We start from the raw sequence: 18,868 nt of genomic DNA, 5'->3' as shown, positions 1-18,868 counted from the left end.
TAGTTGACAACAATAACAACCTTTGTGAGGCCATTTCTTATATTTGTTACCACAGTAGCATCATTTTTTTCTTATTTTTGTGATATGGTTAGTGGTGTTGTGTTGAATAGCATTGTTTCAACAGTGTTGTGTTTGTCTTTCCATTGGATAAGTTATCACTGTATAAATCCAGAGCCAGACTAACCTGCTATGCGGCCTCAGAGCAAAGACAATCCACAAGCCAACCGTCATTACAAACTGAAACAACACATGCACCAGGATTGCTGTGTTATGTTGTGAACATTTGATTAAATACAAATCTTAAATACAAAGATTTAAGCTTAATATCTATGTAAATATGAGTGTTGTTAAATTTAGATGTTGACACAGTGTCCCTAGAGAACACTGCCTCTAGATTGGCTACACATGCAGGAGTCACCTGAGGGACCTTTCCAGATTATCAGAATTGAACACAAATGAATTGCCACACTGGGTTATTTTTTTTTACAAGTTAACGTTAACATTATGTCAGTTGAAGATAATATGTGTCATTTGTTACATGGCTGTGTATGTCATGACATTTCACAGGTGATCATGCTGTTGTGACTGCTGTTTATGTACATAAATGTATACTGCTTGTCTGCATTTGAATGACCCTAATGTCAAATTAAATATTTTTTTACTTTGTCAGGGACCCCATATTTTTCTACACCCAGATGCATGTTTTTTTATTCAAACTCTATTTATGCATATTGTTAAAAGGATTATCCTTGTGCATACGTACTGATGGAACTTTAAATCCACCCCCCTCCCACAATGCTACAGTATCCTGTTCTCTGTCAAGCACACACTGAGCTTTACTCACACTTCTGGTGCAATAAGCATGCTGAGCGGCATTGCAACACTAACTACTATAGTCTACTTTAATAATTCAAGTGCTTTGACACCAAAACAAAACAATTATGTGCCCATAAAACATGTAGCTCATGAATAAAAGCACTAAGGGCTTTCTTAATGAAGCCTGTGTTACTACTGGCATCAACCTCACGTCAACATGGGCCTCCATCCAGCAAAGCTTCAGGCCTACAGATTAAGCAACACCTGTGTGCCTTTAGGGAAACTCAAATGTGAGTAGAAGAGACTTATTTCCAGTATAGGGTGCTGACTCAACTGTGGAGCAAGATGTACGACCAAATATTAATCCATATATTCTTTATGAACTCATGAAAGCAAAATGTATTGAAGACTCTATTTTTTTTTATTACATATGAAAATATTATTGACTTAGCATTCTGATGCGTCTAGCTGGCAGTGCAGGTTTGATGAGAAAAAACTGCTGAGGTTAAAGAACAACATCATTGCTGACTATCTACGCCTCTCTGTGGTACGTTTATGTAACTCCATCTGACTGAAAAGAGGCAACTGAATCTATTCTGCCCCCTTGCTGTGTATGAGTGTTTTACCAATACCAGTGACATCTCTGCAGAAGACTTTATTCTTCTCTACCACTGAGCTACTCAGCTCCTGCAGCACGTTTTAATCAGTATTTAAGGTTTTTTTTGTATTATTTGTTGTATTAATGAAATGGATGATTCAGCAGAAAAGACTGAAGAACATGCATACAGTGTGAAGACTCCCTATTGTTTAACATCTGTGACATCAGTGGGAAAAGTGACACCTCTGACAACAGCTGGTTAAATAAGATACTCGACCATTTATTAAATGTACAGAAATACTGTTCAAAAACCACACAAGAATGCGTTAAAGGACAAATCCTTAATCCTAATGTAAACAAAATGGTAGCCCGGTCATATATTGTATATATGTGAAGCAATGCTTTGGGAACAACAGTTTTCATACTTTTAAGTGGATTAACGGCACTCTTGATTTTAAACCTAATTATGGACAGCTCAATGTGAGTGTCGGTGTTGGCCGATGTTGTAAACAGCTTGTAAATCATTTTGTAAACATTATATTTAAATAGATGGGTATCTTTGATTGTGATGGACCTGTAAAGCTGCTGAGGTTAAATTCTCACAACCATTTGTGCACATCTATTCATGTAGTGCTGTTGAAGAATTAAGGATTGTGGCTTTAATAATGGATACCATATGGTGCTGCAAAATTACAAAGTGATTCAAAATAAATATGTCACGTAACAACAAAGATAGTACTCCATTTTCAAGCATTTTACAGAATCTACAATCAAAAAATGATTTCATGGAACGGAGAATGAAATGTGATCGCTTTAGCTGTAAATCAAGACAACACAATAGTTATAGCATTGAAGACAATCAGCGTAGATCACGTCAGACCTTTCAGTTTTTTTTTGTTCTTTTGTTTTTACCTCAACCCTATTTACAGAAATACAAACCTGATATCAAATACAACCAAATTACAAGGGTTTAGTAAATTTACCAAAAACGCTTCACCTCCAGTGTTACAGCACAGGCCCACTCTCACACAAATTGACCTAAAATGTGCTTATCTAACCATGTCTTTGAAAGCAGGATTGATTTTTTCAGAGGGGAGCACAATTAACCACCACATCGGCAGGATTCATGACAGAGACATTAGCTGCGTCTGTAAACATTCATGTCATGATAAACATTGGACCTCCGTTATCACATATCTATCAAAACACATACAGATAAGATCGGTGACATGAGAAATGCCTTCATTTTCATTAATACTCTCTTTAGTTATTATCAAACCGACATAGCACTGAAATAATTTAGTTTACATATCTTTGAATTTTATGTATTCATCATTAATCAGTATTAGTAGAGCCACTATGCAACTCCAAATTTTTGTTATCTAGTTCAATGTGTACAACAGCCTTTTGAACAGAAGATCCTGCACGGACGCAAATGTCTCTTAGCTTTAGCTTTACCTTGGCTGTGATTGGATGTAAATAAGCACTATAATCACTGGAAATAAGTCACCATTCGGCAAGCAAGTGAGGCAAAAGTGTGTTCAAAAGTGTGTTCCACATTTGAAAGTGGGTGTTTTTGAAATGAAAATTGTGCAAATCCACTGACAATTATGTTTTGGTTCAAGTCAACATGTGCGTCTTAAATTTTACTGAATATGTTGAGTAATATAAAAAGTTGAATGATCTTTTTTTTTTAGCCCTTGGGGGAAATGTATGAAGGTGGTACAGTAAGTTTAAAATAACTTGCATTCAATGTGTAAAGTAATACCACCAATACTTTCTTTACACTAAACGTTGTATAAACTAAACACTAAAGTGTTGGGAAGTATTCAGGTACAATAAACGCTTACTCAACTCCAGTTCATGTATAGCGAATAGAACAGGTTGCCTATGGACCTATAAATGCCGTGAAGCATAACAGCAAGAGGGTGACACATTAATTTTGGCTCGCAAAGATCTATTCATCAAATCTATTAAGTACTTTGCCCTCTACTGTTGAACTGTTTCAAGCAGCAACCAAAATAAAACTGAGGTGAAAAAATAATCTGATACGGAAATTATTTTGCTCCAGAATTGGCCCAGAGTTGGAAAATGTATAAGGAAAAAAAATATTTAATGGGAACTGCTTGTTTGGCAATTTTTTTAACTGTTCAATCACATCATTCTGCATATGCAAATAAATTAGGCATTCATATATTTAAAGTTAAATAATGACAATTAAGCTCAAATGTCCCTGCCATGATGTTAATACACATTAATAAAATGGCTGCATTTTAAGATTTGAACAATTGTGCTACTAGTAAATTTTGATAAAAGAGGCCCAATGTTTGGTCATCTGCTAAGAAGTGTTATGAAAGATACTGTATGAGACGGAGAATATGTACACAGTGAATGTGAGCGCTGGTCTGGAGGCAGAAAAAGAGTTGCTCCCCAATCCTACAGACACTTCCCTAAACAGCATATGTCTCTTGGTCAGACATGGTTTCTCACTCACACCTATTTCCCTTCCTTGTCCTCTAAGCGGCCTGGAGTAAAAATGTAGTCCAAGGCTTGTCTCTCAGCAGCGGCCACGTTGGGGTGCCAGAGGTCCACCATGAAGACCACCCTAGGGCCGTCGTCTGCGCCACCTGCACACGCACACACACACAGCAACACAAAAACCATTTTGTCATGATCTTGCAGTAAAACCCCATCAGATGTGTATTAAAAAGGCCCTCAATTGACTTGATATATGGATTATACCATTTTTAGGTTAATCCCCCTAAAGAATAAGTAAAAAGGGAGAAAGTGCAATAAAAGATTCAGTTTTAATCCCTTCTTACCCTCGTGGAAGGCCCTGTGGAGGAAGGAGTCATCAAAAAGCAGACAGCTGCCCTCAGACCAGCACTGTGGCTCTCCACCAACTACAAGCTCACAGGAAGGGGGCACTCTAAGACCTGCCAGAGAAAAACAAAAAGTCCACCCATGTGTCATTATGGGACAGCAAAGCATTGGTTGTTGCTAAACTATCTCCCAGGTGACATATCCCAGACAAAAATGCCCTCGGCTCAGAGAGTCCAGTATTATTACAATCTGCTGTTTTAAAGCGTCTACGAAAGACTTCGGCTACATGAATACCACTATTTATAGCCATCTCAGAGGGTGCAGTTGGAAATAGAATCAAAGCTCAGGTGCAGTCAAAATAATAAAAATAATCACACAAGCCACTAAATTTCAGCCATGTGCCATCATTTTTTCAGTTTTAACACAACAGCAGCTGATTCACTAGGTTGCTCCTCGTCTCTACTTAAATATGCTATTTTTAAAAAATACATAATTTGTTGTTGTGTTAAGTTAAGTGCACAATAAAGCTCAGACACCACATGGTACAATCAGTTTCCGCTCACTACACAGTTCACTCTCTTACCCAGGTGGCAGCGCAGCCTGACATTTGTTGGGCCGTAATGCTCAGTGATCAGAGCTCCAGGCGTCAGCACAGAGAAGCAGGCGTTTCCAAACACGTTGTTGGCGATGAAGGTGCGCAGCTGGCCCAGCACCCTCCAGGCCCGCGGACACCTCCTGACATTAAGAACCAGAGGGGTGCCTTGGTTGACCAGGTAGTAGGTCCACCACTGACCCCGAGGAGTGTTGTTGGCCTTCCATCCTGGTGGCAGGGAGGAGCCGCTGCGGGCTGGAGGTTGATGGTAGATGCTCTCAAACTCGGCAAGAAGGGCGGGGAAGCTCTGCTCCAGCAGCTCCACGTCGTGTCTCTGGACTTCTCTGGAGAAGAAAGGAGCTGACGGCAGGTCTGGGAGGAAGAAGACCTCTGGTCGCTGGATGGTGGGTCGGCTGTTGAGGTATCGGCCTTGATCACGGACTCCTTTATGCACCCTGCCCATACCTGACCAGGTGTAGCGCTTGGCGTAGTCCTGCAGGCTGTGATAGAGCCTCTGGTTCAGGCTCTCGCCGGCGCTGGTGCATCGGAAGCACTCGGACGACTGGCAGAAGGCGAAGCCGTTCTGTTCTTCTAGCATTGATCCATTTTTCCCTTTCCCCCTGCCGCGGCAGTCTGAACTCATGAAGCCCCCCACCACCCCTCCTATTCGGCTGGGCCCAGCCAGATACCTCCCACGCAGAGGGCTGGAGCCATGCTCGCGGCCCACTCTGTAACAATACCACATGAACAGCAGCAGCACACACATGGCTATTGCAAAAGCACAGATCTCACACTCTCTTATAGATTGCATCCCTCCAGCCACAATCTCCCTCACATTCTCTAGTGACCACTCCATCTCGGCTCGTTTCTGGATTGCTGAATCTGATGGGGGTTGGTCGGGAAATGCTGATGAAAGATTAGTCAACAAGTCTGTTCTTGATCGTGATGGCCTTAAACCAAAAACAGGGCGTCAGGGAGTCTAGTGTCAAGCAGCTCTTATTGCCCCCCGTATGGTAAACAGTCTGCTGATTTGATCTGACACACTGGCTCTTCAGTCCTAACATTTCACCAGTCTGCAACGGGGGAAAGTTTCTCCTTCCATGATGCCTGGCTGGCTGTGCGGTATTTGTGATGCTCCCTCTCTCTTGTTCTTTCAGACAAATGCAGACAGACACCGCGCCTTAGGGTTATCTGTTCCCTGAAAAACAAAGACAGAAGAAGAGAGAGAGAGGGGTGAGGAGAGAGGAGGATACAGAAACTGACGTTAGGGGGGATGCTGCGATAGACATGAAGGATCAAAACTATTTACTGTCAGTGTGTTAGCATGCAGAGTTAGGGAAACTGACGCAGGTATCATAACACATATCTACCTCCTCAGAGTTTGAGCAAATTCCCATCCTGTATGCACCACAAAACACACCTGCTGAAACTCACCCACACACTGTGGACTTCAAAATGACTGCACACACACACACACACACACACACACACACACACACACACACACACACACACACACACACACACACACACACACTTTGAACACAATTTGGAATTCACACGCTCCTATACTGCACTGTATAAAACAATGACTCATGGGCACATTGCTGCATTTAAGACAAATCTCTCCTTTTATATATATATATATATATATTTGCGCACCACGCTTTAAGGAGCGCGCAGTAAAACAGTGAATTATGTAAACTCAAACTGTGTTGATAACCACCCACATGTATAATTGGCATTCATAGGTTGCTCAGCATGAGCTGCATTAATGGGGAGGGAGGGGGCGAGCTGTAGTCTTTGTAATCGTATGCTGTTTAAGTAAAAAAAAAAAAAAACAGAAAAAAAAGAAAAAGAAACCCACTGGATTACATGATTATGATTATATAATGATAATGGATCGGCAGCCAAAACGCGTTCAGGAGTGCAATGCGTCAACTGTGATCAGAACTCTCACCAAAAATGGTCGGGCAATCCTGCTCCAATAGATCCTCCCCTACATCCTGTCTGACAGCAGCAAGACGCCCCCACATCCCCCTTCTCTCCCTCCCTGCCTCCCCCCCCCGCTGCTTTAAGGACCATCAAACCCAACCACGAAGCCAACTAAAAAACACACACACACACACAAAAAAAAAAAACACACACACACACACACACACACACACACACACACACACCCTGCTTTATCCCCTCCACTGTTTCCATGTAATCTCCCACCCACTGGAGCTGCAGCCACCACTGTGCCCAGATGCCATTACAAGCTGATGATCATATTTTTTTTAAACGTTCAATAAGCCACGGAAAAAAAAAACAAGCAGACGATGTTTGGTGCGTTGTTTTCGTGCACAGGTTTTTTTTTGCATCCATACCTACTCAACATGCATGCCTGTGGCCGGTGGAGAGGAGAGGCGCACAGGTGTTTCTCCGGGCGAAGCTGCGCACCACTGCAGTTGCACAAGGCAGACGGATATCACTCCCCCAACATTATAGGAAATATCTCCAAAATGCACAAAAGAAGTCCCAACTGGAACCGACACCCATCGCATAGCAGAGGAAAATAAGAAAGCTGTCCCCCCCCGACGGGCTGACTCCCCGTCTGTCTGTCTGTGATGGACAGCAGCGCCGTTTGGGCTTCAGACAATATTGTTGTAAATACCAAGGCTCCACCAGGGAAGCCACCGAGAATAAAAAGCAATTAGGAGTACTCAACAAAATGTCCGGTCAGCCCTTTCAAAATAAATGTCTCAGTGAGGAGCATTCTGTGTTATTGGAGCCAAAGTAGCAATGTGGTATAAGATAAAAGATAAGATAAGATAAGATAATCCTTTATTAGTCCCGCAGCGGGGAAATGTACAGGATTACAGCAGCATAGAGGAGAGTGCAAACAAGAGACATAGTAACAAAACATAGATCAAAAATAAGTAATTATAAATAAGCAAATGAGCAATAAAAAAAAATAAAAAACAGTAAAAAAAACAGAATCCACAGTAACTTAAATATGGATGGACTGGTAGCAGGACCAACCAGTAATAAACCATAGTGTGTTGTCAAACTCACACTATTAACTAACAGCTGTCTGCAGAAAGGGGTCATATTTGAAGTGGAATAAATAAAAGAAAACAGTTAGCAGCAACACATTAAAATACAATTTGTGTTCCAGGCTATCACAATACCCTCCATAAAATCGAACTTTTGCATGCACTGAAATGATTCTACTGAGAATATTTATAACAATATATTTTTCAGATACCAGCGTTGGAATGCTTGATTATTCATTGATTAATCAATTCATTGATCCACAGAATATGAATCATTCTATTTTGATGAGTAATTGTTCAGTGGTATTCCAAGATAAATGCTTAAAAATCCAGCCTGCCAGACTTAAAAACGTAAAGATTTGATGCTTTACTTTGTATAAGACAAATAACTGACCGTTGGTTGGATAAAAGCAATTTCAATACATCCTGGCCTATAGGTCATTTTTTATTCTCTAGTGGACAAAACGATTAAATCGATTAGTTAAGAGAATTACTGTCATAATAATAGACATAATGGAAATAATCATTAGCGGCAGCACTGCTCCTAGTGATTCTGTTATTTCCAACTTTAACGTTGGCAAATGTTTTACTTTGAAGGCAGAATTGCATTTATCCCGGTATTGCTCTGCTAATCTCTGGATGACTTGACTAAATTGAGAGCCTTCCTCTTCCGTATGCCTCATGGTTGCCCATCTACTACTATTAGCAGACAGCATTTCCCAAGATGCATTGCAACCGGCCTGGGTTGCACTCACAGCAGCAATAGAGCAGTATTTTGATGGTGATAGTTAATGACACATAACATGACAGCATGGTCAACAACTTTTTCCTAGAAAGATCCAACTGCACACGACAATCCTGGGAGAGCCTACACTTCTCACATTGGCACTCAAACCAGGGGCTGAAACTCTGCAGTGGGGACCTTATGAGCTGGAGCATGAAAACTACTATCTCAATAGCTAGTTTAAAGTTATCTCTAACTTTAAAAACATAGTATCTTTTCAAATCTGGAACATAGGAACAATGTAAAAACACATCAGCCAGGTTACCACAACACATTTTTTCTTTACAACCTTTTAGTTTTCATTTGAACAATTGTGCCTTATAAGCTCTTAATTAGTAGAGTGTGTTTGCACCTTAAGCCTGCTATTCTGTTACCCGAGTTATGTCTCTTGCCCTGCTGAGTGAGTCCCACAGGGTATGTCCAGAGTTTGAGGTCAAACAAGGGGTGTAGCACAATACTTTGGACCCTATGTTTAGTTTTTCTCTATAGGCCCCAACCCGTATCCATAGCTACTCATTCTACTATCTTTGTGGGCCCTCTTCACACGAGGGCCCTGTTTACTCAGTCCCCCTTTCCCCCCGGTAGCGATGTTATTATCGCAAAGACATCATTCTTTTTAAACAACTCTTAAAGAGGAACGTGAAAAGTCCATTCGAAATAAGAAAATAATTAAAATTTCCGTTTTTTAATGGTGCATGTGCAGTTATGTCCAAGGTTAACTTCCAGGAGCTGCAGCTCCAGGTTCTCATCAGCGGGACTCTCTCGTTCAGTTCGCACCCACTAACTGAATAACGATTTGTTCATTAGCGCACACCCACTGAGACAGCGAAAAGGGTGAGCTCCAGAGAAGCTTACAAGTCATTATTTGCAAGTCCAAGTCAAGTCTCAAGTCTTTGAGCTAAAGTCCTAGTCAAGTCTTAAGTCTTAAAGGGCAAGTCCAAGTCAAGTCTCAAGTCTTTGAGCTAGAGTCTAAGTGAAGTCTCAAGTCTTAAAGAGGCAAGTCCAAGTCAAGTCTCAAGTCTTAAAGGGCAGGTCCAAGTCTCAAGTCTTTGAGCTAGAGTCCAAGTGAAGTCTCAAGTCTTTTAAAGGGGGAAGTCCAAGTCAAGTCTCAAGTCTTTAAATGGGCAAGTCCAAGTCAAGTCATAATTATAATTCTACTATAATAATTGCTGCTGTTATTATAAGTAGTCTTAATTGTTTTTTCCTTCGTTACTCTGCTTACTACTCTTATTATATGAATAATTTATGTCATATACATTGAATGTGTTGTATCTCTGTTATGCTGTTCCTTCTGTACACATGACATCTATTGCATTCTGTCCATCCTGGGAGAAGGATCCCTCCTCTGTCTCTCTCCCATAGGTTTCTTCCTTTTTTCTCCCTGTTGAAGGGGCTTTTTAGGGGAGTTTTTTCCTGTGCCGATGTGAGGATGTCGCATGTGTACAGATTGTAAAGCCCTCTGAGGCAAATTTGTAATTTGTGATTCTGGGCTATACAAAATAAACTGAATTTAATTGAATTGAAAGTCTCAAGTCTTTGAACAAGAGTCCAAGTCAAGCCTCAAGAGGAAAGCCAAAGTCAAGTCCTAAGTCTTAAAGGGGCTAGTCAAGTCAAGTCTCAAGTCTTTGAGCTATAATCCAAGTCAAGGCTCAAAGGAAAGTCCAAGTCAAGTTTCAAGTCTTAAAGGGGGACGTCAAAGAAAAGTCTCAAGTCTTAAAGGGGGACGTCAAAGAAAAGTCTCAAGTCTTTCAAAGAAAAGTCTCAAGTCTTAAAGGGGGACGTCAAAGTGAAGTCTCAAGTCTTAAAGGGGCAAGTCCGATTCAAGTTTAAAGTCTTTTAAAGTTGTAAATAATGTTCTATCATCTGCTGCATGCCATCCAGTCTGCTTAGAACATGGCACAGCCATATCTGAGGAATTTAAAGCATGTGGCAAATTTTGCAACTACATTTGGGGCATTCAATTTAAGATTTTTATAAAAAGTCAAATGCAAAGTCAAATGCATCGATCCGTTGCACTTTGACAGTAAAATGAAGATGCTAGAACTATGAAAAACTTCTCTATTAACGCCGGGCCTTTCCGAGCCAACCTAAAGAGGGTTCCATGAGGTGATCCTCCCACACTGAGCTGCAGTCCAGATTGAAGTGTAGAAATGTCTTTGGTTCATTATGAAATGAATTGGAAACACTGAAAGCTGGAAAATGACAACAATTGAGACACCGTGGCTCTGGCTATATGGTATATAATGTTACCTAAATTAAAAAAAAAGTTATTCATGAGTCCTCCCCTATCCTGGCTTTTTATCATCCCCCAAATCATACGCTCCTAGTCTGTAAACTACAGGTAGCCTACAAATGTAACCAACAGGATGTAAACATTTCCTGTGTTTTCAGTGAAGGCTGCAGAAAAAAGTAAGTTTTTTTTTTCAACGCCCCCTGCTGCTGCTGCTGCTGCTGCTGCCTGCTCTCCTCCACTTTTGAGTCGAGGCGCAGTCATCTCGGACGCATCTAGTAAAGTAGTTTCAGAGAGAGAGATAGCATTAAAGTAGTAGTGTTTCAGAGAGAGAGATAACATTAAAGTAGTAGTGTTTCAGAGAGAGAGATAACATTAAAGTAGTGTTTCAGAGAGAGAGATAACATTAAAGTAGCAGTGTTTCAGAGAGAGAGATAACATTAAAGTAGCAGTGTTTCAGAGAGAGATAACCTGTAGAGTTCATGATTCAACTTTAAGAATCTTCGTGGAGGATTTTGGATAATAACCATGGCAAGGTTTAAGACGAGAGGGTACGTTTGTTGCGCGCTGATGCTCCTCTGCGCGCTCGCTATTATTATTATATGTATGTCGGTGCTTTTGAGGAAAAAGTGTCCAGATGGCACTTTCTCAAGTGTTGCAGTGGCTGCAGACTCTGGGACGTGTTCGAGGATTGGACGGTGAGTAACAATGTGTAACTCTGTTATGGTTACATAAAGATATTCATTTGTTCTGGTCAGTAAGGTGCTTGCAAAACAAACACTGCATTCCCTTATTCGGCAGACCATGCGCAGCATAACGTAACGTATATATTGCCATGAATAGCGATGAGTGACTTATCTTTCAGGGATATGCTGAAAAAAGGGGGCTCAGCGGTAGATGGCGCAATTGCTGCGCTGCTGTGCACCTCCGTCATAAACCCACAGAGCATGGGCCTCGGAGGGGGGTCCATATTCACCGTGATGGATAGCTCAGGTAACAGCCACATTCAAAAAATTACCCCCTGTATTACAACAACTAACGAGTTTCCAGTGGCAGAGACAAGAGTCAATTGATAATATCTCCTCTTTTCACAGGCAAAGTGAAAATCATCAACTCCAGAGAGACTGTGCCGAGGAATGTAAGGTTGGACCTGCTGAAAACATGTCCCAAGAGTTTCCAGCTCATTGCAGGTACTGCTCTTGCATAACACAGTATCAAATAGTATCCTGATACTATCAGTGGGAGCATTTCTTGTTTTTCTCGCTCAGACTTTTCTGGGCTTCTGCATCATGCCTGAGGAAGAAGGAACACGCCTTAATATTATGCTCTTTATGAAGAATTCATTATGATTCACATCTTGAGAACCCAATTTACCATATAAGGACACAAAGATGAATGATTTATGACAGGTCTAGGAATGAAGATACTGTCAGTCCTTTCTTGGACATGCACATGTCTGATTGTATACATAATGGGGGGCCCAGCTAACATGACATAAAGGAAATGGCCACAGGCTGAACTCTTAGCCAAGACCACACACAGTGGAAGAGGAGTTCTGTAGCTATTAATCATGTTGCAACATATACTTGTGAACCTATTTTTAAGTATATGGGAAAGAACTCTGATACAAGGACATTATGAAACCGGGAAAAACCCTTGTTTAGAGTATAATATTTTATCGTTTATTTTTGCAGGGACAGCACACAATTAAAAGTAATTGAACCCAAGGAGTTAGAAGCTAATATGCATCTGTTTTTTAATCAGAGTAAAATAAGATGTTATCAAAATTGAGGAAATTATATTTTTTTCAGTAATTACAGTGATGATGATACTTTTGGGATTTGACAGAGTGAGGACACAGACTTGAGTGAAGTAACACATGCCTGTGACCAGGTTTCAAAAAGGGATTTCGGAAAAATCATGTGTACGAAAAGCTTTGCAGCCATAGAGACCTCAAATACATTTGTTAGTAATTTAAAATATGTTAATCATTATATTTCTATCTGCTATAGCAGTGTGCAAGAACCAGATTTACACTTAATAACCTGTGAAAGCCCCATCAACCAAATTTTGAAGAGTCTCCGGAAAAATCTTTAAAAAAAGAATTTGTCCTTAAAAATGTCTTTTAACTGCGTACTATGTCCAGCAGTATTAATTATTCAAACTACAAAACAATCAAGATAAACATGGTCTGAGAGCTGAAATGTCAACATTTTTTATTTAGTTTCAACATTTTCTACATTGTTTACAAGTAAATATACCATGTTTTACATGATTTCTGCATCAAATGTGAGACAAGTATAAATTAATATTCAAAATCAGCTAGAATATTGTAACCCGATTTTTATATTCGGCACCCCATAGCCTTTTTGCCACGATTGCCAATGCAGGGTTAACAGGGATTGAACCCAAATGCTGGCAGATGAGGAAGCAGCAGGATGAAATCAGTGATTTATCTTTAAAAGCTTAAAGAGATCAAGAGTCCATAAGTCAGTGGGTCCAGCTGACAGGTAACAGGCAGGTAAACAAGAAAATAACAGAGAGAGTTGAACTGGTATATGTGGAGAAAGGCTGACGAGTGAATGAGATGCAGGTAAGCATGCAGAGCTGATGAGGGAGTCTACAGGATGGCAGGTCTGGGGAGTGAGAGGAGGGTACATGGCCTGGGGGAAGTGATCAGGAGCTGGAGACAGGAACAGAGAGCCAGGTCGGACAAAGCAACAAAGAAACTATTAAGTACTGGCACTAGTTGATTGCCTTGGCTTGCATCCATGAAGTCTTGAAGGCCTAAATCGCTTAGTCTGAGTCTGTGTAAGACTCGAGCAAACCACTGGAGCACTCACTAGGTTAACTCCAGGTATTTGACTCAGCGGTGGAAGAAGTACTCAGATCCTTAAGTCAAGTAAATGTAGCTAGTTAGTTTAGTTCAGTGTTTATCAAACTATATATGCCAGGCCACATCCAAAGGGTCACAAGATGCAAAAATTCTGAGGGCTTGTGAGATGATTGACAATTGAAAATAGAAATAAACTTTCTGCCATACAAAATTATATTAACTTTTTGGAATTTTCTCTAATCGTGTTTTTTTGTGTGAAATATTGGATAAGTTTACCTTCAGGCTTTAAATGTCAGAATGTTAGAGACCAAATCTCTCTTTAGTCCAAAGGATTATATCTTAAAAAACGACTGCAACTGTTCTTTGCTTTGTAATCTGAAAGAGTTGGACTACTCACTATCTATCCATTCATCCAGGTAGCAAATGGATCGGTGTCCCAGGGGAAATTCGAGGTTATGAAAAGGCACACGAGCTTTATGGGAAGTTGCCGTGGGCCACCCTCTTCCAGCCGACCATCAAACTGGCCAGAGAAGGGTTTCCCATTCCTGTGATCCAAGGTCGATACATCTCATACACTGAGTCGAACACGACCAAGCCACTACGGTACAAAAAACATCCCTAAAATGACTCAAAAATATAATAAGCAGAAAATGAAAATATAACCTTTCTACATTTAACTTCTATTTTCACTCTTTGTATTTTTCCCCTAGAGAGTTGTATACAGATAAGAATGGGAACTTAATGAAGACTGGTGATATTGTGAAGTTTGAGAAACTGGCCGACACCATGGAGATGATTGCAAACCTAGGGGCAGAGGCTTTTTACTCTGGAAAAATAGCAGAGGATTTAATCCGTGACATACAGGAGGCAGGTATTGTCAGACGAGTTTCATCCTTCTTTTTTTTCAACCGTTTCTATCTCTGCCTGGCGCAATGATCTAATTACAAATTAACAAATAAATTGGGTCCGTAAAGCACTTCAGCGATCACTCACAGCTGCTTGGATCCATTAAAAGTCTTAAATATGAGATGTATTTTGTTCAGTTCCCTTTGTTTCAATGTGTTTGCACAGGAGGAATTCTCACAGTGCAGGACTTGGCATCCTATAAAGTTACAGTGACGGATGCATGGGTTATTCCTCTTGGAGAGTACCAGATGTACATACCCCCACCCCCTGCAGGGGGCGTCCTCCTCAGCTTCATCCTTAACGTCATGAAAGGTCCCTGCTGTACACAGGCTGCAGAGCTGCCACGCATCCACACTTTCAAATCACATAATAAAGCTTTTTCATGTGTTGAACAGAGAAATTACAAATTAACACTTTCATTATTTGTTGCATGTGAGCTGTTTACATAAATGAGGAGAATATGAGGGTTTCATGCTATGGAAGCATCTAGATACTGCAACTCTTTGGAAGTGGAATACACTTGGGGAAACTAAACAATTGCTTTTATTTACAGGATACAACTTGGATTCAACATCTTTGATAGGTGAACAAAAGACACTGGTTTATCATCGCCTTCTTGAAGCTTTTAAGTTTTCCAATGGATTAAAGAAATACATCCGCGATCCAGGGTTCAGCTCAGAAAAAGTAAGTTATTTTTAAGTAATTAAGTCTAGTCACGGGTTATAACCAGCAGGATAGTGTTAGGATCATTTACTTAAGTAAAAGTAACAATGCCCCAGTGTAACAGTAAACCACTACTGTTAATAAGTTAACATCTAGGTTAGGATACAATTCTCTTTCAAATTTAGTTGTGATTTAAATTTTATCTTGTTTCCTCTGCAAAACAACTATAAAATACAATCTTAACTTACCTGTAAAAATTGTGTGTTCTTTGTTATCTTTGTGTTTTTGAATGCTCTGTACTTTTCACAGATGGCCAAGAAATTCACAGAGGATAGCTTTGCCGAGCACATAAGGAGCTTGATCAACAGCAGCAAGGCTCATGATCCCCACTATTACAACATCACCCCACATTTGGACAACATGGGCACCACACATATATCTGTGCTGGGTGAGGATGGATTGGCTGTGTCTGTCACCAGCACCATCAACAACATGTCAGTACTTGAAGGGGGTTCTGTTCACAGTTTAGCTCAAAAGTGGAAGATTACGATTTATAGATTAAGGAATGAGGGTTTCTGCAAAGGGAATTTAACAAACTATTTTATTTTCTATTTTCACAAGACTCGAGGCATCACAGTCCCTAAGCACAGTGTTGGGGAAAACACAGATTTTAGAAGTGCATCTGTTTTACAAGTGTCATAATGTCAGATGTTCATTTGATGTATTTTCTTCACAGATTTGGCTCCAAGGTCTTCTCTCCAAGCACTGGCGTCATCCTCAACAACCAGCTGTCTGACTTCTGTGGGAGAGAAGATAGCATCTCACCAGGTAAACAGATCAGCATGAAACCTTTTCTGTTTCCTTTAACCACTGGTAAAAAGTATTCCGGTACAGTTTTGTTCTCATCAGCAACAAGGAACTTGCTGATAAGAACATGATTCCACACAATACATATGTGGGCTACACACCCTTATTCCTGGGGCTTTGGTTTTCCACAGGTACAAAGTTGAACACCTTGCTCAGAGGTACTTAAATAGTACACTCTGCAGGAGTGTAGAGAGTACCTGATTTACGGTATCTGAGACATCAGAACTGATGGTTTGTGTTTTTTTGTTTGGATATCACGCAAAGGTCTTTATACAACATAAAGGCATTATGACATATTTAAGCTATTTTTTTTAGCAATGCTAATGGCACTGGTAAGAAGTCAGTTCTTCACTTTGTCTCAGAATCCAAATTACTTTGGTGATCTCACGACTTTTCCTCCAGTGCCGCCATGAAGTTCACTTTGTTTTGTTTGAAATGATTCTATCTATTAAATGGATTGCGATGACATTTTGCACAGTCATTTATTTTCATCTGAGGATGACTTAAAAGAGGCTAACTTTGGAGATTCTTTGATAACCTATTTGTCGAGTGCTGTCATCATGTCAGAGTTCTTGTCCAATATATACAAAATGAATGACATTGCTATCAGCCTCAGCTGTGTGTTTAGTGCTAATAAGCAAATGTTAGCATGCTAAATTGCTTAACTAGGATAATGAATGGTAAACATTAAACCTGCTAAACATCAGCATGTGAGTATGTATCATTGTGAGTATGTTAGCAAACTGAGGTTAGCATTTATCAGGTCCTTTATTTAAGAGAAGAGTTATTTTTGTCTGTTGTCAGCTGCTGAACAAAGGCAAATGGTTGAATAAATGTGATTCACATCATTCAAAGACACTGATTGCTTTTATTATAACTTCCTTCTTGTTCTTCTCACATTGAAGAGGCTGAGTTAAATATGTCTGCTCTGTCAATTAAGGCTTTTGTTGTGTTGTCAGGGCAGCAGCCTCCATCCAGTATGGCCCCCGCTGTGCTGAAGTCTAAGTCAAAGACGCTGGTGATTGGATCGACTGGGGGGGGCATGATCACGGCAGGGATGGCCTCGGTGAGTGTCTGGGGCAATAACACTAAGTGCCATTAAGATAGTGTCTTCACCATAATACCCATAATCCATTCTGTACTCATCACTTTTCCATTTGACAGATTGCAATGTATTGTTCTGTTTTCTCTTCCAGGCGCTCATTAACCACCTTTGGTTTGGAAAGAGCCTCAAGGACGCGATCGCTGCTCCTATTGTTTATGTCAGGCCTGAAAATGTAGTAGGGTTTGAGCAAAACTTTGATGAGGTAATGCATTAAACACATTTATTTGCGAAAATAAACACTTGATATTTGCTCCACCTGAGTCTCCTTATCTCCTTGTCTTTCAGAATGTAATCAAGGATCTGGTGGCTATGGGGCACACACATAAAGCTATGGCACGTTTCTACAACGTGGTCAATGCTGTGGAGAAGGAGGACGGCTGCATCTGTGCCGTGTCTGATGCCAGAAAACTGGGTGAGCCAGCCGGTTACTGAGACCAAGAGCAAGTGACATTGGTTACGCAGGAGGGCCTTAAGGTCACAGAGACCTTCTGAAGCCACAAAACGACAAGAAAAAGCAGCCGATGATGTTGAATCACTGAATCACTGGCCTCTTCAGCCGAACACTCACAGTAACACTAGCAGTTGAACACTTGGCCTCTGAACAGAACTGAATGTAACAGTGATACAATGGATTAAATGGGCAAAAAAGAACAGCTTTGAATGTAACCTTACGTCTTTGCTTGTAAACATCTTTCGTATCAATAAATCCTGTCTATCTATACCAACAACATATCATGGTGTTAAGTGCTTTCTTTGGATGCATCAAAGTTACCTTCAACTGGCTGCTCGGTTTCTTGAACCTGAGGTCACTGCCATCGAAACCCATCCTTCTGGGCTGTAACGTATTCTGAACAATCTGCGTGACTTCTCTGTGCTGTTTTTCATAAATTATTTTTCATTTTTGTGTCGAAGCATGCAGCACAAAAGCAAGAGCACGATAATCAGATCGAATAGTGAGTCATACAAACAGGAGAGCAGTTTAATGAGAATAAGTTTGTGAAGAAAAAAGATGCACTTCAGGTATCTGCTTAAAGGCCTGCATGGGAAATGTTTTAATTCAAACAATAAGGTCAAGATTATTCTTATAATTTTATTTTTTAAATTGTACTCAAAATAAAAATAAATAAATCAACACTGAAGGGAAAAGGTCAGATAATAAGATCCTGGTGTTTTTTGGGGCCGTGATCTGTTGCCCTATCACATGGTATTTGGACCTCAGGGGGTGTGACAGTCACACTGTGCCCTGACCTTATAGGAACCACCTGGTGCAAATGCCACATTACCATGTCTGGCTGCAGAAACAAAAGGTTGCCTGGAGAGGATCATGGATCGGGCCTCATGCGATGACCACCCTGCCTTTCCATGGCAAACGTCGGCAGCTCAGGAATTTCCCTGACAGCACACGGCGGCACAGATGATCCGCTGGCTCTGAAACAAGTACAGCACTTCCAGCAACCAATCCCAAACAGCACGGCCCAAGCTGATTTCTTTTATTGCCCTATTTGCAGACTAATCTGCAAAAATAAATCCTGTGTTTGTTTCTGTCAGCAGCAGAATGTTCTGCTCGTGACCCAGACGTTGCAACAGTTCATCACACTTATTCTGGA

At 40.6% G+C, this 18,868-nt stretch overlaps 2 protein-coding genes across 4 annotated transcripts; one reads left to right on the top strand and one right to left on the bottom strand.

Annotated features, from left to right (window-relative positions):
- Positions 1–1,691: 1,691 nt before the first annotated feature.
- On the bottom strand, positions 1,692–7,437 carry asphd2 (aspartate beta-hydroxylase domain containing 2). Of its 3 annotated transcripts, none has more exons than XM_054611027.1 (4): positions 7,202–7,437; positions 4,821–6,027; positions 4,237–4,350; positions 1,692–4,041 (listed from the first exon to the last, which is right to left on the bottom strand). In XM_054611027.1, exons 2-4 carry the CDS (start codon positions 5,683–5,685, stop codon positions 3,911–3,913), a joined length of 1,110 nt encoding a protein of 369 aa, XP_054467002.1. In that variant the 5' UTR covers positions 5,686–6,027; positions 7,202–7,437; the 3' UTR covers positions 1,692–3,910. The 3 variants fall into 3 exon arrangements, with proteins under 3 accessions (XP_054467002.1, XP_054467003.1, XP_054467004.1); XM_054611028.1 differs by having other exon boundaries at positions 7,206–7,437; XM_054611029.1 differs by lacking the exon at positions 7,202–7,437 and adding an exon at positions 6,200–6,235.
- Positions 7,438–11,145: 3,708 nt separating this feature from the next.
- On the top strand, positions 11,146–17,982 carry ggt5a (gamma-glutamyltransferase 5a). The gene is made up of 12 exons (XM_054611244.1): positions 11,146–11,582; positions 11,750–11,877; positions 11,979–12,074; positions 14,137–14,323; positions 14,431–14,591; positions 14,792–14,938; positions 15,180–15,310; positions 15,599–15,783; positions 16,026–16,117; positions 17,116–17,222; positions 17,353–17,463; positions 17,547–17,982. The coding sequence occupies exons 1-12, from the start codon at positions 11,413–11,415 to the stop codon at positions 17,691–17,693; spliced, it is 1,662 nt and encodes a 553-aa protein (XP_054467219.1). The 5' UTR covers positions 11,146–11,412; the 3' UTR covers positions 17,694–17,982.
- Positions 17,983–18,868: the final 886 nt, after the last annotated feature.

Source organism: Anoplopoma fimbria, chromosome 13 (genome assembly GCF_027596085.1).
Source record: "Anoplopoma fimbria isolate UVic2021 breed Golden Eagle Sablefish chromosome 13, Afim_UVic_2022, whole genome shotgun sequence".
Lineage (NCBI taxonomy): Eukaryota > Metazoa > Chordata > Actinopteri > Perciformes > Anoplopomatidae > Anoplopoma > Anoplopoma fimbria.
The sequence above is the reverse complement of the archived record's forward strand: the minus strand, read 5'-3'. Positions and strand labels throughout refer to the sequence as shown.